The 26,785-nt window shown below is 45.5% G+C and overlaps 1 protein-coding gene across 1 annotated transcript; it reads left to right on the top strand.

Moving 5' to 3' along the window:
• The first annotated feature begins 411 nt into the window (after window positions 1–411).
• On the top strand, window positions 412–25,796 carry LOC147451548 (uncharacterized). The gene is made up of 3 exons (XM_086517476.1): window positions 412–987; window positions 23,279–23,346; window positions 24,763–25,796. Exons 1-3 carry the CDS (start codon window positions 514–516, stop codon window positions 25,223–25,225), a joined length of 1,005 nt encoding a protein of 334 aa, XP_086373602.1. The 5' UTR covers window positions 412–513; the 3' UTR covers window positions 25,226–25,796.
• The last annotated feature ends 989 nt before the right edge of the window (window positions 25,797–26,785 follow it).

Genomic DNA, 26,785 nt, shown 5'->3' with positions numbered 1-26,785 from the left:
ACGTGTCACGGGGGGGGGGGGGGGGGGGGGTCCCCTCCCCCTTTTATAATAGTATAGATACCGAGTCCTAAATCCTTACAATGGTGTCTTTGTGATGACTTATCAGTGTCTTTTGTCTCCACCACCAGCCAATCAAAAAACTCTCCATGTTTAAAAAAAATAACTCTCTCTTTTTCATTAGCAAAAGGGGAGGCATCTCTAAGGCCTTCCCTTTCACAAGAAGATTTAGAAATTTTCTCACATAGGAAAATGGAGTCTTTCTCAGTGTTTTTTATACATTGCATAACATCATGAGCTTCTGCTCGAGAGGCACCGCATACCTAGCTTGGTACGATTGGGGGCGGTCCCTTGCCTCCTAGCTAGGTATGCAGCCTCCGTCAAAGAAGCTCATGATGTTGAGGCAAGTAGAAATGTGGGAGAATTTGTCCAAAACTTCTCGTGAATTTGAGCAGGCCGAGCTGTCTTATCTTTTTTAGGGCAATCCATCCAGACTCCGATGAGGAACTTTGAAGAATGGCTTTTAGCCTAGAGAACTCTTCTTCTTTGTCGATTTGCTGTCACTCGTCAGAGAGCTCGGTTCCACCTCGCAGAAAATGCCATGGCCCGATCGCCATCAAGCTCTCAAATCCTCTGCACCTCATGCTCTCCGAGCAAGTACAACCCCCCAGTCCTCATCATTCTAAGAGCTCTTCCGGCGTATGCCATTCGAGTCCTTCGCATGCTACGGAGCTACCTCCGGCATTCTTTGCTGTCAGACCTTCGCACAGAGAGCTACCTCATGGGCTGGACGCACATCTTCTCCCTCGCCATGTGGCCATTATCATGGATGGCAACTCTAGGTGGGCAGATACAAGGGGTCTTTCGTGTGCGGCTGGGCATGAAGCAGGAGCAAAGTCTCTAAAGGAGATAGTTCGGCTTTCTTGTGAATGGGGCCTTGCGGCACTCACCGTGTTTGCTTTTTCCACCGAGAATTGGCACCGTGGACAGGTAAGTGAAGTTCCTTGACTATCAACCAACTTTGGGGCGAGTGAGTGCGGATAGGTGTGTGTTTGGGTGGGTGCGGAGGAGTGAGTGAAATTTGTTTTCAGAGTTATGTCTTTTTGGTTTGATTTCCTCGGTTTCTTATTTGCTGTTATCTTCCTTGTGTTTATTTGGGTTTACGTGTGTTGGCTTGTCGCTCTGCTCTCGACTCGCTCTACCAAGTTTTTACATCGGGCTTTCAAAGCTGATGTCCCTTGAGTCTCCTTTGCTGTGTTCTTGGAGTTCCCTTGGCAACTCTGGCTTTCAGGGGCAACCTTCAACAAGTAGACTGATTTCTACCTTAGCTGATAGTTCGTTGTTAGTTCCAGTTCAATGCTCTGTTATGTATAGTGTGGCATCCTCTTGCAGTTTCCTAATGTCTGTCGTCTATTCTCTCTTATCTTGGTAACCGACAGCTCTCTTTCTTTGTCTTTCCGTTGCCTTTTGCTATCATGTCTATCTATTGGCGGGTAATGCCTGACGTTCGAGCTCTAGCCATTGCAGATATTCCTTGTCCTTTTCACTATTGGTGGCTTCTGATGGGTTTTTTATTTGCATTAGAGGAGCTTGCTCTTGGTGGGAGTGCCTATCTTTTAGAGGTTGCTGTCATCCTTTCTCTACTTAGCTTGCTAGAGCATTTTTTCGTGGCTTTTAGTTTTTAAAGTCGTCATGAGGCTAGTTATTCCATTTTTAATAGTTTCCAGATTATTTCCTTTGGGCCTATAATCAGTGATGTACTTGCCCTCACAATCGACACCATTTCGGTGTTTTGAGGGACTTTTCAAGTAAAAGAAATCGGCCTCCTTTGTTGTCAAAAAGCAAATGTGAAGCTCCTTGATGGCAATGCATAGGGTTAGAGTGTACAAAATTATAATGTGTAATTGGGCTTTTAACATACAATTCACTACCAAAGTCACAAAAACACACAAAGACAGTGATGAAAATACAAGAGACCGTCACGAATGAGACTCGGGACAATGCATATTGATTATTCATGCAAACAAAAGATACTTCTTGATTAGGTTCTTTCGGCCTCGACTTGAGAGCCAAGATCGGTCCTGTGTGATTGATCGCATTTGCAATTGGGTTAGCTTTACTAGGAACACAATCAATCAAACCACCAAACTACTCACAAGACTGGAACCAATTAGCTTGATGGTCACTCCAAGGTGTACTCGATACAGATTGGAGCAACTTGAAGGCGTAATGATTCTTACAAACAATCAAATCTCTATCATTCACAAAATGCGTGTCGTGCTTAGGAGAATGAACGACAGAGAGAGGTTCGTTTTAATGCAATGATTGATTTTTTTGGACTGTGGGACTATGTATTGAGAGGGACTATGAGACTTTATCCTCTTTCAAAACATGAGAGAGAGAGATTAATGACAAAGACAGTATATTCTTGTCATAGCGAAGAATTACAGGAGCAGCATTTTTGACTGTGAGAGAGTGTTTTCTTTCTAGCTAACTTGTGGATTATAATCTTTGAACCACTTGATGCCAGACTTGCGACGAAAATCGACAGTTTGAACTAAGATGGTCACATGAGGACATTCTGCGTGAGTGAGGAGTGCATGCCTGGAGCAAATCCAGAGATCACAATGGGATCTATTGGAAGAGCTTCTAAACGTGCACTCTTCACGAGTCACTAATCACATCATGCATACTATCAGAATCAAACAAGATCACAATGCGTTGATCATTCCCATAACCATAACACTGCATGAGAGACTCATCTACATGACCATTAGAAACTTGGGACACATTAGTGTTCTCATTTATTGTATTAACAGAAGATGTGGATTCTGTGGGTTCTTTCTTAGGATAGACTCTTTTCATGTGACCTTTAGTGTGAGACTGAAAACATCTTCCTTTTCATACTCGATTCGTTCTTCAATACTTAATCAACCTCTTACTATTCCTTTAGCAGATTTTTCATTAGGCAGGGTTTTCTTAGTTTTAGCCTTTTCTTTATTATCATTATGAGGAGAAGAGTTCTGTACTCTAGATGTAGTGGAAGATTGAGAAGAAAAATTATCGTTATTCTTACCATTCTGTTGATCTTGAGGGGTAATGGACTTGTTCTCCTTCGACTTGCCTTTGTTGTGCTTCATTTCTTGCGCTAGAGCAATTCTAACGGTGTCATCGTAGTCCTTTGGGTCGAAGACTTGCACATCGAACTTGATGTACTCGTCCAAACCAAAAAGGAAAGCCACCTTACGCAATTGAATGCCAATCTGCAAATACGGTTAGAAAAAGACATAACAGGGGACTACGGCGTAAAGTTCCTTCTCATATGTTGGATAACGTATCTCAGCGTCTTGCTCGTTGCTGCTGCTGACACTCCTGCTTGCCTTCGCCATCGCCATCGTCATCGCCATCGCCATCGCCATCGCCATCGCTCTATTCACACCCCACATCCACCCCCCGGGTTGCCCTAAGCTCCCCTCCGTCGCATGTTGCCCTGTGCTATTCGCCCGTCCCTCATCCCCCCTTTCTTGCGCTGTCGACAGCCTGCCCACATTCCCCCCACCCCCACCTTGGGTTTTTCTTTCAGTGTTGGTTCAAGACAACAACGACTCGCTTCATTCGCATCGACACCCTCGATCCCCTTCGCTTGCCTTCGCAGCAGCAAACACGGATGGGAGGATTCTGCCCCGCCATAGAGGGACTCCACTGAAGCCCCCTCGCCCGACCCCACATAACCCACCATTCGACTTACTCTTTCTCCGATAGAGCAAGCCAGCTTAGAGGCAGAGCTGGCGCACCTTCAGGTCACCTTTGTTATCTACAAGATTCTCGGCATCAGACCAGAGGGGAGGTGCGTGACCTCCTCCAGGCCCGCCTCTTAGCAGAGGCGGGCATGTTCAGCTTCTTGGGCGTGGCTATTACCACAGAGTTTGAGACCCCCGAGATGGCATCCAAGGTAATTGCGATGAGTCCCTTGGCCATCCGAGCAATTCAAGCTCATTTTCGACAGTGGCGCCATGGTTTGGACTGAGCTACCGACGTTCTTGTCGAGGAGGTAGACCTTCCCATCTCAGTCTGCTTCCCCGGCCTGAGGAGGGAGTACCTTCCGCTCGTATCGAGGATATGCTTAGGGATTGGGACTGTTCTGGAGACACCCTGTACGACAGCCTCTGTAGCTGCCAAGGCAGTTGGCATTCCCACAGTACGTGTTCTTGTTCGGGACACCCAGACCCTCTCGAAGGTCATTCTACTACCTCGGGTGAGTGGTGGTTGGCTCTGCCAAAGTGTGGAGTATTTGGGCCTCTCAAGTCAGTGTTTTATTTGTCATCAGATTGGTCGTTTTGCGAAGGCTTGTCCACGAAGGAGGCCTCGTCCTTCACCTCAGGTTTAGCCCCAGCCTCCTAGGGCTGGCTAGCAGCAGCAGACGAAGTCACAGGGTACTCAGGTAGACTCACCCTCCAAGCCTGGGGCTCAGGCAAAGGAGGGTTGGTAGCAGGTTCATGGTCGACGTCGACAGGGACCACAACGTTAGCTTGGCCCTCCGGTTGGTCGTCAGGCTTCGTGCCAGTAGCAGTGGGTTCCCACAGGGAACTGTTTCAACCCTCTTCAGCAGGAGAGGTCTCATCCACCCCCCACCTCAGTCTCACCTTCGACAACCCCTCCTTCCCCTGAGTTCTCCTCCGCCCCTCCCTCGCCTCCCTCCCCCTCCCCGTCTCGCCCCTCTTCTTTTGCCGCACCTCGCCCCACCACTCCTCCATCTCTCACTAGCCCCACTGCTTCCTCATCTCCCCTCGTTCCTACCCCGCAATCGACCCATGGGGTAGGACCTTCCTCGACGGCTTGGAGATCTCTTGGCAGCGCATTTGCCACAAGTCGCTTGGCGAGAGAGGGACAACCCTTCTTGTGTACCTCCCTTTTGGTGCAAACCTCTCTCTTTGCAGCAGTTCCTCGTGGACTGATGAGTTTCGACATTCGTCGCAGGTGGGATTTTTTTGCCTACAATTTCACGTGGTTTCTTGACGATCCTTCACCAGACTTTGAGGCAACTTGATTCAGAGTTCATGTTCTGTTCCTTGCAGCTAGAGGGATAGAGGCCGTGGACTCAACGGTTGGCTTCTTTTCCCTTATGTGGCTGGGACCAGTCTGAGTGGACTCTGGACTCGGTGCTGGAGTGGCTGTAGGTACAGGCCCTCGAGTTCTCTCACATGGGAGACCTGGGGGTTACACTGTACAGACCTGGTACAGACTTTGTGGCCGTTGGCTAAGTTCTCACATTGTAGAGTCTCTGCCTCATGCAGAGCAATGGTGCCTTGGGGGTGACTTCAACATGCTGGAGGACCCCTCTGACAACATTGGAGGTAGCCATGCTACTGTGCACGAAGCTGAGTTGGCAGCTTGGGAGAGGCTATGTATGACTTTGAGGGTTTCAAATGTTTGGCAGTACTCTGGCTTTGTGAGGCCCCCAGACAGCTTGGCCTTCTCTCGCTCGGACCATAGAGTGGGAGGAGTGAATCTATCTTGGATAGATCGCTTCTACGCTAGTAACCACATTTGTGACTTGGGTGGGTCAGTTAGCATCTTGGCTGGGACATTTTTTTCGGACCATGCACCAATGATCCTCACGGTGACAGATAGTTAGAGGGGGAGCACGATGCTACGCATCCTTGAGAGGATCTTGTTGGACTCCGAGCTTAGAGAGCAAGTGGTGGCTCTTTGGACAGAGGCCTTGGACACACATAACTCTTGTTGATAGTGTGGCCTCTGGACTTGCTTAGCTCAGTGGTTTCTTTCTCCAGGAGTCTACGGCCCGCCTGGCTGCAGTGAGAGAGGACGAGCAACGTCTCCACTGACGGGCGTTGCTTCCTTGCTGGGGATGCATGAGCAGCATCCAGACAACCCTTGGTTGGAGGAGCAGTTGCAGCAGGCTCGCCAGCTTGCCAGCATAGAGGAGAGGTGTCATGAGTTTGCTTTCCATTGACAGGCATCTTAGTGGACTTAGGTGGGTGACAGGGTGACTGGGTCTTTCTTTGAGGTAGTGGAACCTCGTCATGCGCACACCAATGTCGGCCAATTGAGGAGACCTGACGGGTCAATTGCTTCAGAGCCAGAGGATATGCGTGCAGTTACTATCGACTTTTACCCTGACCTGTTGTCAGCAGAGCCTCAGTCAAAGTGTCAGGCTACATGCAAAGAGTAGGTTTGGGCACAGATGCCTTGTCTTGTGACTGAGGAGATGCGCCAGAGGCTTGAGCTGCCTCTCCAGCTAGAGGAGCTCCATGCGGCCCCCAGAGCACTTCCCCGAGGTAGTTGTCCCAGTGAGGATGGTTTGACTCCCAGTTTTTTCCTGGAGTACTGGGACTTGCTGGGCTCAGACCTTTGCAATGCTTTTCAGTACATCTTGCACACAAGAGAGATGTCTCACATCATGAGTGAGGGCTTGATCTACCTCATTCCCAAGGAGGGTGGCTCCTTGGATGAGATTCGGCAGTGGTGGCCCATCACCACCCTCAACTAAGCCTATAAAATTCTAGCCAAGGCTCTGAATTTGAGGATTCAACCACTTCTAGAGAGCATTATACATGGGACCGAGACAGGTTTTGTCAAGGAGCGCAGTATCCTTGACAACATCTTCACTTTTTGGGAGGCGTCTATCCTTGCGCGCCTTCGAGGTGAGGATCTGGTGATACTTCTTTTCGATTTTAAGAAGGCCTACGATAGAGTTGACTGGGACTTCTTGGAGGGTACTCTACGTAGGATGGGCTTCTTAGATGCGTGGATCAGAGGTGTGTCAGCTCTCTACAGACGAGCACACAGTCGGGTGCTTTTGGCAGGAGGTAGAGGAGACTGTTTCATGCTCACATGCTCGGTTAGATAGGGCTGCCCTCTAGCCCTCTTTCTCTTTCTGTTCTATGCTGAGGCAATGAGTAGATTCTTGGTTTCACAGCAAGTTGGTTTACGTGGCTTAGCGCTCCCTATTCGGGCGATGAGCTACTGGATGCTGAGTTTCAAACGACTCAACTTTATACTTGGAGGGCAGGAGGCCAACTTGCACATGTGCGAGCAGGCTCTTGAGACCTTTTGTTGTGCATCATGCGCAGTGATCCACTCGAGGAAGACAATGGCTTTCTGGGTTGGTAGTGCTCCTACGTGTGATTGGCTACCAGGTGAGGGTTTTAGATGGATTTCCCCAGGGAGTGCAGTTTGCTACTTAGGCTGTTAGGTTGGCATGGACTTGTCTTGTGAACAACAGATTGCTCCCCTCCTCTTGTCGATTAGAAGGAAGTTGCATCATTGGAGTTTGGCATGACTCTCTTTGGCAGACAGAGTTGTAGTAGCCAACCAGGTGCTGTTGGCTACTATGTGGTACATTACATCTTGTTGGATCTTCTTGAGCTCCTATATCAGCCAGGTAGAGAGGTTGATGAAGAACTTTTTTTGGTCAAGGCGTGACATTCAGATAGCCTGGGCGAGAGTAGCATGGCAGGTCATCACTCTACCTTGTTCTCAGGGGGGGTTGGGGATCATAGACCCAGCACAGCACAGCAAAGCCCTTCTTGGGAGTTTGTGGTCAGAGGACTAGGAGCCCTGGAAGGAGTTTTTGCTTCAGCGGCTTAGAGCTCGAGTGCCTCAGGCAGGAGGCCCTTGGAGACCTTTCATCAGATGGATCTTTACAGAGATGTGCAGAGTTGGTCTGAGCAGGAGACTAGAGGATCGTTTCGCTGTGAGCTTGCTTCCTCAGCCGATCATCCAGGGGTCCCTTTCTTTCAGTACACTGTTTGACTGGGACGTCACATACTGGCAGCACGGAGAGAGGCTCGTCCTACTGCATCACCTCATTGGCAGGAGGAGGGTCTCACAACTGAGTTCTTGTCAGACTTTTGGGCGAGGTTGTGGGCCACCAGACAGTCGTGGCGAGTCACTCTGTTCCAGTGGCTAGTTGCACATAGAGCTACAACAATGGGGAGTTGGCTAGTACATAGTGGCCTTTCGGCAACATGCGCAACTTGTGACCACCCTTTGGAGAGTCAGTGTTATTGTTTGTGGGACTGCCCTATGGCACAATAGATTTGGCTTCAGGTCCTTCGGCTGATGCCGACTCTTTCCACATCACGACAATACACTTGGGGGGCAGCTGCCTGGTCCACTCTCACGGGCCGTGCACTACAGTTTGAGCTATCCTTCACCAGCAGGATGATAGTGATACAGGGGGGTCGACCTACACTCAAGCCTGCCACAGAGCTTACCCCACAGGCGTGGTGTAGTGAGCGAGAGGTGTGTTGGAGCTCGTATGTGGCTTGACACTCTGGTTCATTTGGCGAGCCCGTTGCTTCCGCATCTTTGAGGCTCGCCTTGCGCCACCAGCGGAGACTTCTCGAGATTTTTGGATGGGGTTGATCCATACTCTCAGGGGACATTTCGAGAGACTTCAAGGCAGCTCCGACCGCATGCGAGAGCGCAGAGAGGAGCTCCTTTGACTCTGGCGCCTTGGGCCTTTCTTCACCATGGTCCGGGGTGAGCTCAGATGGCACTACCGTCCACCTGTGTGGCTTTTCCCTCCTCCCATCTCTTGATTTAGCCCTCATTGTACATATGTTGTTTTTTCGTTGGGAGAGTCTCCCCATATGATTGATGTAGCCCTCTCTAGTAGAGGTGGCTGTAGCCCTATGGGCAATTTTTATTAACTAATAGAAGGATCTTTTTCTCTGAAAAAAAAAGACATAACAGGAGTGCCATTCTACTGAAGGCCTCTCCAATCCTCTATCAATCGATCAAGGTATTGTGGTGGCATAAAATGAGCCTTGAACGTGTCTTGGGAGTTGACCCAGCTGAAAGAGAGGGGTACTCCATCCGCGACATGCTCAAGATGCTCAGCTAACTGTGCCTTTTGCTAGGCTTGATACCAATTAATGGCATCACTCACTAGATACATGGCAGCAGTCAAAACTTTACTATTTTGGTTTTCTTTTTAGTTGCAAAGTGTAAGGTGCAGCGGAAGTGAATGTTGAACTTTGCTCAAGACGAGTGCTCCGAACTGTGCTCAAGGTTTCCTTTTACTTACGGAAGGGAGAGCCTTCTGTTCCTTTAGTGAGAGAGTGCAACAGACACAAACAAAGTGAATAGACACTGTGAATGAAGGTGCATGAGACTGAGAGATAGAGAGAAAAGAATACGACACCAGACAAGTTGTCAAACCCTCCTCCAAGGTCCCCACTCTCTATGGTGAGAGCGGTCTACTATTGATTGCACAATCTGGTACAAGATGCTGATGCAACTCTAAATGCTTGCTATGTCGATGTCGACGGTGTGGAAAACGAGGACAAGGATAATGCTGAAAACTGAGTGCTTCGAATCGCTGAAACTGCTTGCTGAATTTCTGCTGCAAAAACGCTATGCTACTGGTGCTGAAGTGCTGGTGCAAAACGCTGATGAGGGCTGCCCAAAACGCTGAGGTTGTTGTCCTAAAAACGCTGGCTGAGGCTGTTCAAAACTCCAAGTGTAGGGCTGAATCTGTGATGGAAAACGCTGCTGTAAATCTGCCCTAAAAACGCTGCCTTATAGCTGTGATACTGCTGCAGAAACGCTACCTCTGCTGGGTTTTCAACCGCTGAATTTGCTGATGCAAAACGCTGGTATAGCTGAGTGGAAAGGCCAGATCTTCAGGCTGAAAACGCTGGCCTACTGAGGGAAAAACACCAGGCTGCTGGGTTCTTGTTCTTGCTGAGAGTGGGCTTGTTGAGCAATGCTCGTGCTGTCTCCTCTGCCAGAAAGTGCCAACTCTGGTTTGCTTTTATATTATCTGAGCAAAATTGCCCTACCTAGTTTCCAACAAAAGTCACTTAATAAATAAGTGAAAAATGTCAAAAATAGGGAAAATAGGTCTAATGCATTGGAAAATGCTTGTGATGGATTCTGATGGGAATGCTGATGATCATGCTGTGCGCAACCGGAGGATATGCATCTACTCTAAGTGTCTGGACATGCACGGTCTGCGAACAGACTCACAAAAGTGCCAGATCACTTTCTATTCTAGATTGACTTGACTGAACTGAACCTTGGTCATGCTGTAGCTTGTCCACGGATGCATAGGGTTGGATGTGTCACGTGACATCCCCTCCTCTGCAAAGTGAGGTACTGGTACCGAACTGTATGGCGTCGAGGGAGATCGCCAACAACATCCGGAATCCTCGAAAGGACTCTTCGTCGGCCCACTTTGATGCGTGGGTCGCACGATACTTGAACTTCATAAAGGTCTGCAATGCCTTCTTCTTTGGGCCGCGTCGAAAGCGACAAAGTCATCTGAGTCTCCTTCAATGCTTCTACTTCGTCTAGAGTCATGCGTCTACCTTCTTCAAGAATCTCCGAGGCTGAAAATTCTTGAAACCACTTCCAACACAAAAACATACCCATTCCATGTAAAGTGATTGGAAAAAATATCGTCTTTTCTAAAGACTGTGCATGCAATGTAGATGAACATATAGACGGAGTGACAAACCGTTCATCAAACACATGCAAACAATGAGATCGAATCTTTTCTTTCTGATCTAAATCAATTAACTGTTGCAAATCATAATGGAAATGTGCATGCTTGATGCTCAATCTTTCTTGTGCTCTTTCTACGACTGTCATGCTAAGAAAGAGACATGGAATGTGACTTCCTTGAATGCATACTTTTTAGCTTTTCATGAGAAATCCGCATACATCCGTGCTCATTCATGAGTGAAACGTGCTAACTTTCTTTCCATAAACAACTGCTTCAACTCCTCCATAGGAGTTAGTGCAATCCTTGGTGTAGATGGGGAAGGGGGAGCGTTAGAAAAACCTCCTGGTGGGGAAAATTCTTCTTTGCCTCTCTCATGCTCATCACCTCGAAGCGAAGTATCCATTCCAAATCTCTTGCATCTGTGCCTGCACTTGAGAAAAGAGTCGCAACATCTCTTTCATGTGTCGGTCGTTCATTGCTTGACTTGCTTTGTTCTCGCTATCAAATGCTGCTTGTCTTTCTTTGTTCTCGCGATCAAACCTTGCTTCTCTTTCTTTGTTCTCGGGCTCGTGCTCACGCTCTATGGCTGCCATTTGTTCTTCGTATTCACGATCTATGGTTGCCCTCCTTTCTTCGTCGGCCTTTCTTTCTGCTTTTCTTTCTTCGCGTTCTAACTTTCCTTCCATAAACAACCGCTTCAACTCCTCCATAGGAGTTAGTGCAATCCTTGGCGTAGATGGGGAAGGGGGAGGGTCAGAAAAACCTCCTGGTGGGGAAAATTCTTCTTCGCCTCTCTCATGCTCATCACCTCCAAGCGAGTATCCATTTTGCTTCGAGTGATGACCATCCACTGAAGTCGACGGTTTTTGTGGTCTTGGGTTCTTAAGTTCACGAGGAACTTGGGTTCTTGGGGGTCTTGGTTCTTGGGGTTCTTGAGGGTCTTCTTTCGCTTGCAATCTGTGTTAGAGAAGGATCTTCTCTTCACCCGAGTTCTGCTCTTTTCCGCGGGTGCACCGCACCCCTTGGTGGCCTTGCACTCACACCAAAGTTGCTTTTTCCCACCTCACGTCGATTGGCGGGCCGCCAAGTGCACGGTCCGCTCTCAATGAATGAAAAGAGGCACAAGGGGAGGCTGGACAAGCCCTTCTTTCTTGGGATTCTTGTTACTCTTCAAAAACACGATTAGGAATCGATACGCCCAAGAGGACTTGGGTTACGTGCGGTCGCAACAAGCAAAAAAAATTCTTGTGTACGTTCTTGTGGTTCTTTCCTTGAGTGATACATAACACTGCCAAAGCTCTGATACCAATGTAAGGTGCAGCGGATGTGAATGTTGAACTTTGCTCAAGACGAGTGCTCCGAACTGTGCTCAAGGTTTCCTTTTACTTACGGAAGGGAGAGCCTTCCGTTCCTTTAGTGAGAGAGTGCAACGGACACAAACAAAGTGAATAGACAGTGTGAATGATGGTGCATGAGAGAGAGAGAGAGAGAGAGAGAGAGAGAGAGGATGTCACGTGACACCTCCAACCCTATGTGTCCGTGGACAAGCTACAGCATGATCAGGGTTCGGTCAGTCCAGTTAAGTCTAGGTCAGAAGTGATCTGGCACTTTTGTGAGTCTATTCGTAGACCGTGCATGCCCAATCACTTAGTGTAGATGCATATCCTCTGGTTGCACACAACATGATCATCAGTATTCCCTTCAGAATCCATCAGATTCAGTCAAGGGAATTTTCCAGTGCATTTAGCCTATTTTTCCTATTTTTTACATTTTTCACTTATTATTTTTAAGCGACTTTCCAACAAAAGTAGGTAGGGCAATTTTGCTAAGTTAATATATAAGCAAACCCAAGTTAGCACTCAATGGCAGAAGAGGCAGCAGGAGCTCCCCGCTCAACAGGCACCTTCTCAGCAAGAACCCATCAACCCTAGCGTTTTTGGACATCCTCAGCACCTCCCCATTTCTGGCGTTTTCAGCATTGCCATCCTCGCCTTCAACACCAGATCCCTAGCGTTTTGCATAGCGCTAGCACCCCTTAGATCCCTGGCGTTTTTCAGCCTTTGCATCATCGCCAAGTTCCAGACAACCCCAACGTTTTGCTAGCGTTTCCAAGGCAGCCCAGCGTTTTTGGTTTCAGCCATAAATGCAGCAGATGTTCAACGTTTTTCAGCATTCCATACGACAGCAGATCCAGCCCTAGTTGGTTGGAGAGGATCCCCAAATTCAGCCCTCGAAAACGCAGCCAAAACAATCATTTTCAGCCCCAAAACAGTCCCGAAATTCAGCAGTTAGAAGACCACAGATTTCAGCCCTAAAGTCGTCGTCGTCATCACCGTCGTCGTCATCTGCATAGTCCCAAGTTGCATCAGTCCATTGCATCCGCACTTTGTGCAATCATAAGTAGACCACTCTCACTGACGAGAGTGGGGCCTTCGGAGGAGGGTTTTACAAAGTCTTTGGTGTCGTATCTCTCTTCTCTCTCTATCTCTCAGTCTCATTCACTTGCACGCACAATATCCACTCACTTTGTTCGTGATCACAGTACTCTTTATAAAGAACGAAAGGCTCTCCCTTCCATAAGAACTAAAAGGAACCTTGAGCACAGCTCGGAGCACTCATCTTGAGCAAAGCGCAAACAATCATTCCGCTGCACCTAACATTGGTATCAGAGCTTTAGCACTGTTCTGTATCACTCAAGGAAAGAACCACAAGAACCACAAGAATTCTTTTTGCTTGTTGAGGTCGCACGAACCCAAGTTCGCTTGGTCGTGTCGATTCCTAATCGTGTTTTTTGAAGAGTGACAGGAATCCCAAGAAAGAAGGGCTTGTCCAGCCTCCCCTTGTGTCTCTTTTCACTCATTGAGAGCGGACCGTGCACTTAGCGGCCGGCCCATCGACGTGAGGTGGGGAAAAAACAACCTTTATCTGAGCGCAAGGCCGCCAATGGGTGCGCCCGCAGAAAGGAGTAGAACTCGGGTGAAGAGAAGATCCTTCTCAAACGCGGTTTGCAAGCAAAAGAAAACCTCAAGAACCTCAAGACCCACAAGACCCCAAGACCCCAAGACCCTCAAGAACCCAAGTTCCTCGTGGACTTAAGGACCAAAGATCATAGTGCATGGTCGTCACCCGAAGCGGAATGGATACTTCGCATACAGGTGATGAGCATGAGAGAGGCGGCGAAGATTTTTCCCCACCAAGAGACTTTTTCGACACTCCCCCTTCGCAATCTACGTCACCAAGTGTACCAAACCCTATGGAGGGAATGGTCAAGCAGATGATGGCCATGATGGACAAACAAGAAGCAAATCGCAACGCGAGCGTGATGCACGCAAAGAAAGAAAACAACAAAGAAAGGTGGAAGAGGCAGCACGAATCGCGGCCTTGGAGATCGAGCGAGAGCCTCAAAGAGAACTACGAACTCAAGAATTGGTTCGATAGGTACTTGCCTCGAAGACCGAACCACCCAAGGATCGTGGGAGTTTCTCAAGTGGTGCAAGCCACGATGCGGATTCCAACCATCCAGTGACAGAGAAGTTGACTTTCAGAAAGTATGACGGTAAGATGGATGCTGCGGTTATTCATTCTTGGTTGCATCAATTTAATGCTTATTTTGCGACAACTAAGAAGACAAGAAATAGCAAAGTTTTGACGGCAGCTATGTACCTTGCCGGTGATGCCATCAATTGGTACCACGCATGACAAGAGGCACAGCTAGCCGCGCACCTAGAAGAAGCCGACGGATTCATGTCCCTTTCCTTCAATTGGGCTGATTTCCAAGACAAGCTCAAGGCGTGGTTTATCCCACCTCAGTACTTCGCACGATTGAAGGACGATTGGCGCTCTCTCAAGCAAAATGATGCCAGTCATGTCTTTTTCTAATCGTGTTTTGCAGCTAGGTACTCAATTACGAAAATCGGATGATGAGCGCAAAGAGGCTTTTCTCTTTGGATTGCACGAGTATATCAAGTACGATGTCGAGGTGCTTGATCCAATCGATCTCAACAAGGCGGTAGCGATCGCTCTCGCACAAGAAATGAAGCACAACAAGGGAAAGCCTAAGGAGAACAAGACTTCCACAAGTACCTCGCAGACTTCTCAGAACGGAAAGAGCGGTAAGAATGGTAACTCTTCTAACCAATCTTCCAACAGTCTCTCAGAAAAGAATTCTTTCAATGAATCCAAGGGCAAGGCTAATACAATTGCTAAACCTAAGCTTACTCCAGATGAAAAGGTAGCACAAGGAATTGTAGGAGGATACATCACGGCGGAAGAGCAAAGCACTTATTCTAAGGAAGGTCGTTGTTTTCATTGTTACATTAAGGGTCACATAAAAAGAATATGTCTTAAGCTTGAATCGAATGAATCTAAAGAACCCCCAGAACCCACTTCCTTTGTCAATGCAATTAATGATAAAACGAGTGTGCCCTAAGTTTCTCAGGACCCTATCATTGATGATTCTCTCATTAAATGTTATGGTCGTACGTCGGGGCAACGTTTTGTCATATTGTTTGATCCAGGTAGTATGCATGATGTGATCAGTCCCTCTCTTGTTGAGAGTGTCCGCCTCGAAGTAGTCCGAGATCTCCTATCGAGGTCTCTGGCTTTGTTCCCGGTATGGACGCTCTCCTCACGGAGGAGTGCCTTGATGTGTTGTTTGGAATTCAACACGCTGCCTTCACTAGAAGATTTGTTGTTTCTCCTCTCTCAGGATGTGATACGATTTTGGGCATTCGATGGTTTCGTGATAATGACGCTCTCATGAATTTTTCGGCTGACACTATAACTCTCAATGCCGACAGTGATTCTCCTATTGTCATTCATGGAGAGGACATTGTTCATTCTCCATCTCTCATTGCTAATATGCAGGACAAGATTGAAAGGATTCAGGAGAAAGAGACTCTCTCAGTCTCTTTTTCTCCAGAGCATGACACATAGGATTTGCATGATTGTGTGAAGCATGATGATGATTTGAATGACAATGATAAGCATGATGATTTGAATGATAAGGACAAGCATGATGATTTGCATGATGATGAATTGAATGACAATGATCAACATGATGATTTGGATGACAATGACAAGTATGATGTTTTGCATGATCAAGATTTGATTTCTCACAAGCATGATGAGTTTCATGAAGAAGATGTGATTGTTTACAAGGATGATGTGTTAGTGGATGCTTTTTCTAGCGAAGCTAACCTCGTTGTAGATTCGATCAATCACGAAGCACTGATCTTGGCTCTCGAGCCTAGGTCCAAAGAACCCTCATAGGAAGTATTATGTGTTCGCATGATTGATACGCACGCATTGTTCGAATGTTTCATTCGTGATCGCTTCTTGTATTTTAGTCAGCATCATTATGTGATCTCTTTTCCTAGGCATGACATATTGTATGTTGAGCACGTTTCTCACTCATGGATGGTATGCGGATTTTTCATGAAAAGCTGAAAAGTATGCATTCAAGGAAGTCACATTCCATGTCTCTTCCTTGGTATGCATTCAAGGAAGTCACATTCCATGTCTCTTCCTTGGCATGACACAGTTGTAGACAGAGCACATGGAAGTATGAGCACCAAGCATGGGCATTTCCATTGTGATTTGCCACAGTTGATTGATTTCGATCAAACAAAAAAGATTCGGTCGCATTGTTTGTATGTGTTTGATGAACGGTTTGTCACTCTGTCTCTATGTTCATCTACATTGCATACACAGTCTTTAGCGAAGACGCGATGTTTTCCACGCACTTTACATGGAATGGGTCTGTTCATGGTTTTGTGTTGGAAATGGTTTCCGGAATTTTCAGCCATGGAGATTCTTGAAGACGAACGAAGCAGGTCTCTAGACGAAGTTGAAGCAAGGAAGGAGCCACAGAAAGCTTTGTGTCGCTCTCGGCGCGGCCCAAAGAAGCAAGCGTTGCAGACGTTTATGAAGTTCAAGTACCGCACGACCCACACATCAGAGTGGGCTAGCGAAGAGTCCCTTCCAGGATTCCGGATGCTATTGGCGATCTCCCTCGAGTCTCGACGCCATACAGTTCGGTAGCAGTACCTCACTTTGAAAAGGAGGGGATGTCACGTGACAGATCCAACCCTATGTGTCCGTGGACAAGCTACAGCATGATCAGGGTTCAATCAGTCCAGTCAAGTCTAGATTAGAAGTGATCTGACACTTTTGTGAGTCTATTCGTAGACCGTGCATGCCCAGTCACTTAGTGTAGATGCATATCCTCTGGTTGCACACAGCATGATCATCAATATTTCCTTCAGAATCCATCAGATTCAATCAGGGGAAATTTCCAGTGTATTTAGCCTGTTTTCCCTATTTTTGACATTTTTCACTTATTATTTTTAAGTGACTTTCCAACAAAAGTAGGTAGGGCAATTTTGCTAAGTTAATATATAAGTAAACCCAAGTTAGCAGTCAATGGCAGAAGAGGCAGCAGGAGCTCCCCGCTCAATAGGCACCTTCTCAGCAAAAACCCTCAACCCTAGCGTTTTTGGACATCCTCAGCACCTCCCCATTTTTGGCGTTTTCAGCATTGCCATCCTCGCCTTCAACACCAGATCCCTAGGGTTTTGCATAGTGCCAGCACCCCCCAGATCCCTGGCGTTTTTCAGCCCTTGTATCATCGCCAAGTTCCAGACAACCCCAGCGTTTTTCTAGCGTTTCCAAGGCAGCCCAGCGTTTTTGGTTTCAGCCATAAATGCAACAGATGTTCAACGTTTTTCAGCATTCCACATGACAGCAGATCCAACCCTAGTTGGTTGCAGAGGATTCCTAAATTGAGCCCTCGAAAACGCAGCCAAAACAGTCATTTTGAGCCCCGAAACAGTCCCGAAATTCAGTAGTTAGAAGACCACAGATTTCAGCCCTAAAGTCGTCGTCGTCGTCATCGGCATAGTCCCAAGTTGCATCAGTCCATTGCATCCGCATTGTACCACTTTGTGCAATCATAAGTAGACCACTCTCGCCGACGAGAGTGGGGCCTTCGGAGGAGGGTTTTACAACGTCTCTGGTGTCGTATCTCTCTTCTCTCTCTATCTCTCAGTCTCATTCACTTGCACGCACAATATCCACTCACTTTGTTCGTGATCACAACACTCTCCATAAAGAACGAAAGGCTCTCCCTTCCATAAGAACTAAAAGGAACCTTGAGCACAGTTCGGAGCACTCATCTTGAGCAAAGCGCAAACAATCATTCCGCTGCACCTAATAGAAGAATACGACACCAGACAAGTTGTCAAACCCTCCTCCAAGGGCGCCACTCTCTATGGCGAGAGAGGTCTACTATTGATTGCACAATCTGGTACAAGATGCTATGGAACTCTAAATGCTTGCTATGTCGATGTCGACTGTGTGGACGACGAGGACGAGGCTAATGCTGAAAACTGAGTGCTTCGAATGGCTGAAACTGTTTGCTGAATATCTGCCGCAAAAACGCTATGCTACTGGTGCTGAAGTGCTGGTGCAAAACGCTGATGAGGGCTGCCCAAAACGCTGAGGTTGTTGTCCTAAAAACGCTGGCTGAGGCTGTCCAAAACGCCAAGTGTAGGGCTGAATCTGTGATGGAAAACGTTGCTGGAAATCTGCCCTAAAAACGCTGCCTTATAGCTGTGATACTGCTGCAGAAACGCTACCTCTGCTGGGTTTTCAACCGCTGAATTTGCTGATGCAAAACGCTGGTATAGCTGAGTGGAAAACGCTAGATCTGTAGGCTGAAAACGCTGGCCTACTGAGGGGAAAACGCCAGGCTGCTGGGTTCTTGTTCTTGCTGAGAGTGGGCCTGTTGAGCAATGCTCCTGCTGCCTCCTCTGCCAGAAAGTGCTAACTTTGGTTTGCTTTTATATTATCTGAGCAAAATTGCCCTACCTAGTTTCCAACAAAAGTCACTTAATAAATAAGTGAAAAATGTCAAAAATAGGGAAAATAGGTCTAATGCATTGGAAAATGCTTGTGATGGATTCTAATGGGAATGCTGATGATCATGCTGTGTGCAACCGGAGGATATGCATCTACTCTAAGTGTCTGGACATGCACGGTCTGCGAATAGACTCACAAAAGTGCCAGATCACTTCCTATTCTAGACTGACTTGACTGAACCGAACCTTGGTCATGCTGTAGCTTGTCCACGGACAGATAGGGTTGGATGTGTCACGTGACACAAAGTAAGCATTAAATTGATGCAACCAAGAATGAATTGGAGCTTACAAATCTACAAGATAGAGAAGAGAGCATAGTGCCCGGCAGAGTGATAGCCTCTCTAGCGTTTTCTCAACAGCAGGACTAGCGTTTTTGGAGGTCTAGCATCAACGTTCCAGCCACCAAGATCAGAGTTTTCAGCCCTTGCGTTTTGCATTAGTAGATCAACCTTTAGCCTCGCAGTACTACACCCTTACACACTTTTCGTACTAGATTCCTCACCGGATCCCACGAACGCCATCAGTTTCAGCCAGCGTTTTCAGATTTCAGGAGCCATCAATATTTTTGCATAGCCTCATCGTCGCGTCGTCATCGTCGTCGTCACCAGCACAGTTGTAGAATTCAGCCCTAGGATAGCGCTCAGTTTTCAGCCAGCCTCAGCCCTAGCGTTTTTCATTTTCAGCCCTCAGCCGTCGTTGCGGTCGTCGTCGACATCATTGTCATCAAGTACCACAGCATTTAGAAGCATTGTACCAGGCCTTTGTGCAATCTTAAGCAAATACCTCTCTAGCAATAGAGAGGGGGGCCCTTGGAGGGGGATTTGGGACCCCATCTAGTGTCATCTCCTCTTTCTCTCTAGCACTCTTGCACTCCACTCTTGTTTCGGTCATTGCACATTCTCTCTCTAAGTAGGGAAGTCTCTCCCTTCCGTTAAGTAAAAGGAACCTTGAGGACCTACTGATCACTCATCTTGAGCCATAGACCATCATTCACTTCCACTGCATATCACATTGGTATCAGAGCTCCTTGGTAGTATTTGGTATCATAACTCAAGGAAAGTTCAAAGAAGCACAATAATTCTTTTTGCTTGTTGTGGTCGCACGTAACCCGACCACTTGGGCGTGTCGATCCCTAATCTGTGTTTTTGAAGAGGGCAGGTAATCCAAGAAAGAAGGGTTTGTCTAGCTTTCCCTCGTTCCATCCAGAAACTTGAGAGATTCTTTGACATATTGTAGTCTCTAGTTTGATGTTACTATAAGGTTTTTAGGATTAGTGAATGGATAGACTATGATTTTCAATTCAAACTTTGGATAGTTCTTCTCAGAGTCTAGAGGGACCCAACTACCTAGCTTGCTTCTCCATCTCCTGAAGTCATTGCCCAAAAGTAATGACTTAACGGCATAGCTTGTATGAGATAGACATAGAGTTTGGGCTTACTGTACAACTGATATTGTCACCAATATGGAAAGTCTCCTTGGTACCCCACCTTCTCCAAGTACCCTCTCCAAGTACGATGTCTAGTTCAATCATATACAGTCTTCTATTAAGCCACATCATTCTTGTCCTCTACAAATCCATTGTTTTGAAACATGCCACAAAGACATGTATAGGCACGAACCATTGAATCTTCATCCTTCTTGAAATCACTCTCGGAGACATAGCTTTGAGGATATCTTCTTTGATTTTGGATTTCAAGGTACTTGGATCGGGGGCTTCCCATTCTAGTGATTGTATGGTGGGAACAAGAAACTCATGTAGTTCTTCATGTGCATCTTCTCTTGATGAAACCCTGTATTTTGCAAAATACACAAGTATACCAATTGTTTTATAAAGAGAGGATGGCCCAACGTCCATTACATTTGCAATCCCTTTGTGAATAGCTTTGAATGCACCACTTTAGCTCTCAATAGGTTGCTACTCCATGGTTGTTGATGGAAAGATAATTGAAACTAAAGCAAAAAAATAAATAAATTGAGAGAACAATGAGATAAAGATTGGTTGTATCAAATATATAAGCTTTTGTGTTGCTTACAATGAGAATGGAGAATGAAATGTTCATCCAAGTTTAACACCATGTCTTTGGCCATAGCCACTCTCGGTCTCTTTGAAGGCAAGAACACAACCTTTCCAATGGTTTTTCACTTCATCTGACTTGGTTCTTTTCACTCTGTGGACACCTTTTCATGAAGGGAGCATTGTTACCCAGTCATTCACAGAAAAAGGCATGGGTTGTCAAAGACTATTTCTTTGATGTTATGAAAATCACAAGACATTATACTATGAGAAGGACGACGTGTAGTGGATGCCATGGAAGCTCAGAGATTGAAGAGGAAGGGGGTGTGACTTAAAAATGCAACAAAAAGAGAAAAAACCCTCAGAAAATGGAGGGAAGGTGAAAAAAATAGACATTTGAAAAAACTAGGTGATTTGGCATTAATGGTGTTGTTTTTAGAGCCTGAAAAGAGAGATTTCTTATCTTCTAGCTTGATTTTGTGAAATACAAAATGGAACAAAAGGCCATTACTTTGGACCCAAACTTTAATGTTAGCCGCCGAAAACACCTAGATATAGTGATTTTAGCCAAAAGAATGGGACATTTAGCCGTTCTCCACCAAAATAGGACCATAAAGACCCAAGGTAGAGGAGACAAGAGTGCCATACTTTTGTATTTGTGTCAATTGACTATTGGACTATTTCCTAATCCTTAAATTAACAAACAACCCTTTGTTAGCCGTTTTTGGCCTTAGTGCATCGTTTTGGACATCAAATGGCCGTTCGTATGGAATAGCCTACAACTGTCTCCCCACTCTGTATTCTGTGGCGTACTGGTCTACCATATCCTCGAAGCTTCGATGATGTATTGCGGAAATAGCCAGAACCAAGGGCTTTCGAGACAATGCATTTGCCACTAAGTCCTTCTGTCCTTGAACATGGACTATCTGGAAGTGAATCTGTGACAAGATGTTAGCCCACCGCATCTGCTTTTTGGAAAGCTGTTTCTGCGACAATTATCGTAAACTCTGATGGTCTGTAAAGACTGTAAAGTCGGCTCCGAGTAGATAGTGTTGCCATTGCGTAAGAGCATGGATAATTGCCAACATCTCTTTCTCGTAAATCTGTGCAACCAATTCAGGACGTGAAAACATCCTGTCCTCGCAAGCAATGACATTGCCTTCTTGCATCAAAACTGTGCCCAGGCTACGACCACAAGCATCACAGTAAACTTCAAATGGCTTTTGCTAGTCTGGCATGGCCGACACTGGTCCAATTGTCAACTTTTCCTTAAGAGTTTAAAAGGCTGCAATCTCTATCAGTCCCAAAGTAAAAGGATCTCCTTTTCGAGTCAGAATATGTAAGAGAGAAGCAGTCTCTGCAAATTTCCGAATGAACCGCCGATAATAAGAGCACAAGCCCATAAAACTTTGAACTTCATGAACATTTTTCAAATCAAGCCAATCCGAATGGTCTCTGCTTTGGCTGGGTCCATTGTTATTCTTGTTGCTGAGACGATGTGTCCCAAAAAATGTATCTCTAGCAAGAAAAACTCGCTCTTTTTCCCATTGATAACCAATCTATGTTTTCGCAGTGCTTGGAAAACTTGTAGCAGATGTTGTCTATGTTCTGCCTCACTCTTGGAGAAGACGATAATGTTGTCAAAGAAAGCGCCCACAATGATCGGTATTCTTTGAAAATCCTATCCATCATTTGGTTGAATGTAGCCGGTGCATTCTAATGGAAACATATCAGCAAGTTCTTATAAAACAGAATCCAATTATCTGTTTACATTAGCATCATGATCAGACAAATGCACATCATGGTCAGACAACTTATTGAATGATAATGAAAAGTAAAGTCAACATTGGAGTTCGTGACTAAACAGACTGAGATTGCAACATTGGAGTTCTTGATTAAAGAGACTGAGCCTTCAACATTAGGATTATGACACCATGCATCAAACTCTTTTGTTGAAATAAGGTTTTATATCAGAATCGGTGTTTACGGAGGATAGAGAATCCTCAACCACATGATACACACCATCAAGCGCAAAAAATATAGTATGGGATGTATAATCTACTGATAGAGAAGTTGTCTTGCTATAGAAGCACGACATGCTTAGAATAACGTCTACATGCATGGGGAATGGTGCTGGCCCTCAGTTGCGGATCAGTGTCAGATAGTCTTTATCTTTTAATATTATGTTAGCATTGGTCGGCATATTGTATTGCGGCAGCAGAGTTTGGAGTGTCGGCCTTCACGATTGCAGTCTTGGCTGGATGCTGGCCCATCTCATGCCTTCATGTACAGATCTTGGTCCTTCCTCTGGGATTTGCGGATTAGCCGCCATATACTCTACTTCATGCGGTTTATGGCTCATGCTAGTTCGCTAGTGGGGACATGGTTTGGCTATGATTGGACTTGTTCGTGCTGCACCCTACACGTAGATGAGACTATTAGCCACTGTGTTTGGATGCTGTTATATGTCTTGCAAATTACACCTTTCACTTTTTTTGCAAATCATATGTTTTCTTATGTCATTAATGTGTCATACCTTGTTGGTCTGCTCCTATTCCATGTGAACCTTTGAGGATGGTTGATGAAAAATGCCATATGGGTGGTACAGAAACACCGCAATTAAACATTGAAGAAAACAATAGGAGAGACGGTACACTCTTATGGATGACTAGATTTCTGAGATGTTTATGGTGTTAAACATCAGCTGTGTTTTTGTCATAAATTTTCAGGTACTTCCATTTAGCTTCCAGAGAAGTATTGTTAATTATTGTTGCATTAAGATTGAGGATCTTATAATTGGTTCCTTCAATGCTTTATATGGTGGTTCAAGTGCCTTCTTGTAGTGAATTGGAGATGATTTGCTTGTACCAGGTGGAGATTTCAATTTTGATGCAGTTGTTCCAGAACGTCTTGACAGAAGAGGTCGACACTTTGGTTAAGTAAGTTGGTAGTCTCTAATAAAAAAATAACAGCCAGTTGCAATTATTCTTGCAGAAAGACTTCAGCCATCTAAAGATGATATTGCTCACCAACATGGTCCTTTTTTTAAGATAAACCGTGATAATTATTTTTTCCCTGAAAGGAGTGCGTGAGTGTGGATGCATGTGCATGCTCGTGCGGTGAGGGAGAAGGAGAGTACGCAGTGTGTGTTGGAGTCTGTTGTGATAGTCTGATCACTCTCACTGAGTCCTTATTCATATTATGTATAAGAATAAGGTTAGTTGTGTTAGTATGGGCGTGTCCGGCCGGCCATATTGGCAATTACCCCAACATTTCCTACAAGCATGGCAGCTCTCGCGACGGCATCCACTGCGTTACTATTTGTTTCTTGTATGGGAAAGCCAAGGTTGCCCTGTTAGGAAGTGTCCGTGTGTCTGGTAGGTTGCTGTTATGAATTGCCTATGTAGAAAACTATTAGCTGGTTCTGAAGGTATAATCACAAAGCACAATGTCAGGGACAATTTATTCTCAATGAAGGGGTGTTAACTCAGAGGCATATATCATCTTGTTTCATGACTGGTGTACGTGTTTGAGGAGCATTTCGGGTAGGAACTGTACAACATTGTGGACATACCCCCCATCGGCCTTGGATGACTCCTGCCAAAGTTCTCAAAACAAACTCATCAAGACAAATCAGTGCTTTTTTAAGCAACTGTTTAAAAGCATCTGAGTTTTTACAGTAATTAGTTGCTAAAAGCAAGTCACAATTGGGAAACAGCATGCACAGGCTAAAAACATCTACGTGAGAAAGCAGCTTGTGCATGTGAAAATCTGCCACACATCATGCTACCACATCATTGTGCTGCCAAGTCATCAAGTCGGCGACAATGCATAAAGTGATTTCACCTCCAGAAATATTTTCTTCCTAAACTCTTGGTTGTAGGCTTTTCTTATGGTTTTTTAGCCCAGGCTCTTCTGTTCTTGTATCAGGAATTCAGAAATTTATTGTGCATTTGTTTGTTGAAGGTACAATTTGTTTCTACATCTCTTAGTTTGTGGATGCTGGAAGCACAAAAAGTTTCAAATGTTTTCTAATTGTAGCACACTAGAGCACTATTTGTTTCTCTCTCTCTCTCTCTCTCTCTCTCTCTCTCTCTCTCTCTCTCTCTAGTTTGTGGACGCGGGAGGTGCAGGGAGTTTCTAATTGCAGCAAAGGTCTTAATGTATATTTGGCTTGTGAAGGACGCCTCTATTTAGATTCTCCTTATAGCAAGTAGTGGGTCCGGCTTATAATTTGAAGTTCTTCACATGATTATACATGTTCCAGATGGTAATTCAACTTGTCAACTTTCAGTAGAAAGTTTCTAAGCTTTTCTGAAATCTTACACTTCTGATGCTTACTATTTTTGTGATAGGGAGAACATAGAAGTTCGTGTTATTGGAGATACTCAGAGGTTCCCACTGCCATTGCAGTCATTGATTCACAAAGTACAGCAGAAGACGGCTAACAATACTGGATTAAAATTTACAGTTGCAGCTAGTTATAGTGGTCGCTATGATATTGTCCAAGCTTGTCAACGAGTTGCAGCTAATGTGCAGCAAGGAAAACTGAACCCTAAGGATATAACAGAGCGTCACCTGGAGGACCAGCTGGGGACGAGTTGGATTGGTGATATAAGGAACCCAGATCTGCTGATCCGGACTAGTGGAGAGCAAAGACTCAGCAATTTCTTGCTCTGGCAGCTTGCGTACACGGAACTGTTTTTCATGGATGTCATGTGGCCCGATGTTGATGAAGTGCATTATGCAAATGCATTATTGTATTTTCAGAGACGTCATCGCCGTTATGGAAGGAGACCTGGTGTTTCAGCTCCATAGCTTTATTTGCCTTCTCAAAGCTTGGGAAACCATTGCATACCATTTGGGAGTGCTGAAGCCATGAGACGTGGTCTCTGGTTTTTTTTTTCTATGGTTACCGGGCCAAAATTGCTGAAATTGTTGTGCTGTACAGCACAGTAATGTTTGGGTGGACTTATCTTCAGTAGAGTGATTGTGTTCAATAGCTGTATTGTGAACCCAAATTGACCTTCAAGGGGGCGTCTTCATTGCAGCTGAGGTTGAGAGCCACTTACCAGAATCCCCTTCACCTGTCTTGCACTTCTTGTCATGTTCATGCTTGATCTCAGACAGAATGAAAAGTTAACTTTACGAGTAAAGGAGGTGACAAGTGCTGAGCAAAGCTCCATCATGGACTTCCAAAAACATCCGTACTCCATTGCCGCAAGCAAATAAACATGACCAAAGTATGCTGTAATTGGTTGCCTAGGCAGAGTCTTATCCTGCTTCATGTGAAGTTCTAAGCTAGTTCTAGCCCTACAATGTTTGTAAAAACAATATTCTTTGCCGGGTCAATAAGAATTGTGTGGCATGTACATTGTGTCGGAAAGAATGTTCTTGATTTGCTCTGTGACATGTACTGTCAAATTGCAAATTGTGTGGTTGGTGTCTTGTTTTGCCTGCTTCCAAAAGTTTCGAGTGGATCGCACAGATGAGTTGAAACTTAAGAGCTCTTTGGGACAAGCTGATTACTTTCACAAAAATGCTCAAATATTGAGAAACGTAGTTGGTGTGACACATTACAAAAATAATGGTGCTATCCTCGAGTAGAAGTTAAGATAATACTATGCTTAGATACAGGCCAGATGCTAATGTGCTTTAAGGTCATGCTATCTGTGAAATAGGTGGCTTTTGGTGGAAAGGGATTTCCTACTTGGTTTTATGGCGACCCAAGTTGACATGCGCATCGAGGGATTGTGAGTACTTAAAATATATGGAGTCAGCTATACTGGTTGGAAGCGTTGTCGTCCTTAGTTTATGTTGATGGACGAATTATAGCCCGTAAAGTTACTCTGGAGGCTATTGTCTTCTAGAATTGGTGTCTAGTATACCATTGTAGGATATATGTAGAACCTCCAGACCTCGAGTACTTGGTAACGTGGTGATTTCGCGTGCAAAGTTACTATGAACGTCTTTGCCCTTCAAAAGGATGGAGCCCCTCTACCAAAAAGCTTTAATTGAAAACTTACGTCAGACAGCTCTTATTCAGCCTTTTGAGATTAGATGCATTATCAAGGGAGGTTGGGTTAATTGTGGCAAGTCCAACCATTGATTGTTTTGCTGAATGCTTGCTTTTGTTGGATCTAACCTCATACAAAGTTTCTATATGCAGTCTCGGGCTGCCTGAGAAAAATGTAGAACAAGCAAGGCCCTTTTAAAGTATTGCTTACTTTTTGGCCTGCCCGGCTAGCTGGAAATTGTCCATCTCTCCTTTCCTTTTTGCAGGGTATCTCTAAACAACAAAAGATCAAGCTATTAGGAACTGTAATGTGGTGTGGGATTGCACTGGAGGTTCAGGTTTATCATTGTCCTTTCGCTGTT

This window comes from Adiantum capillus-veneris, chromosome 8 (genome assembly GCF_014529385.1).
Source record: "Adiantum capillus-veneris isolate H3 chromosome 8, ASM1452938v2, whole genome shotgun sequence".
Classification (NCBI taxonomy): Eukaryota; Viridiplantae; Streptophyta; class Polypodiopsida; order Polypodiales; family Pteridaceae; genus Adiantum; species Adiantum capillus-veneris.
Note: the sequence above shows the minus strand (reverse complement) of the source record. Positions and strands in the feature narration are given on the sequence as shown.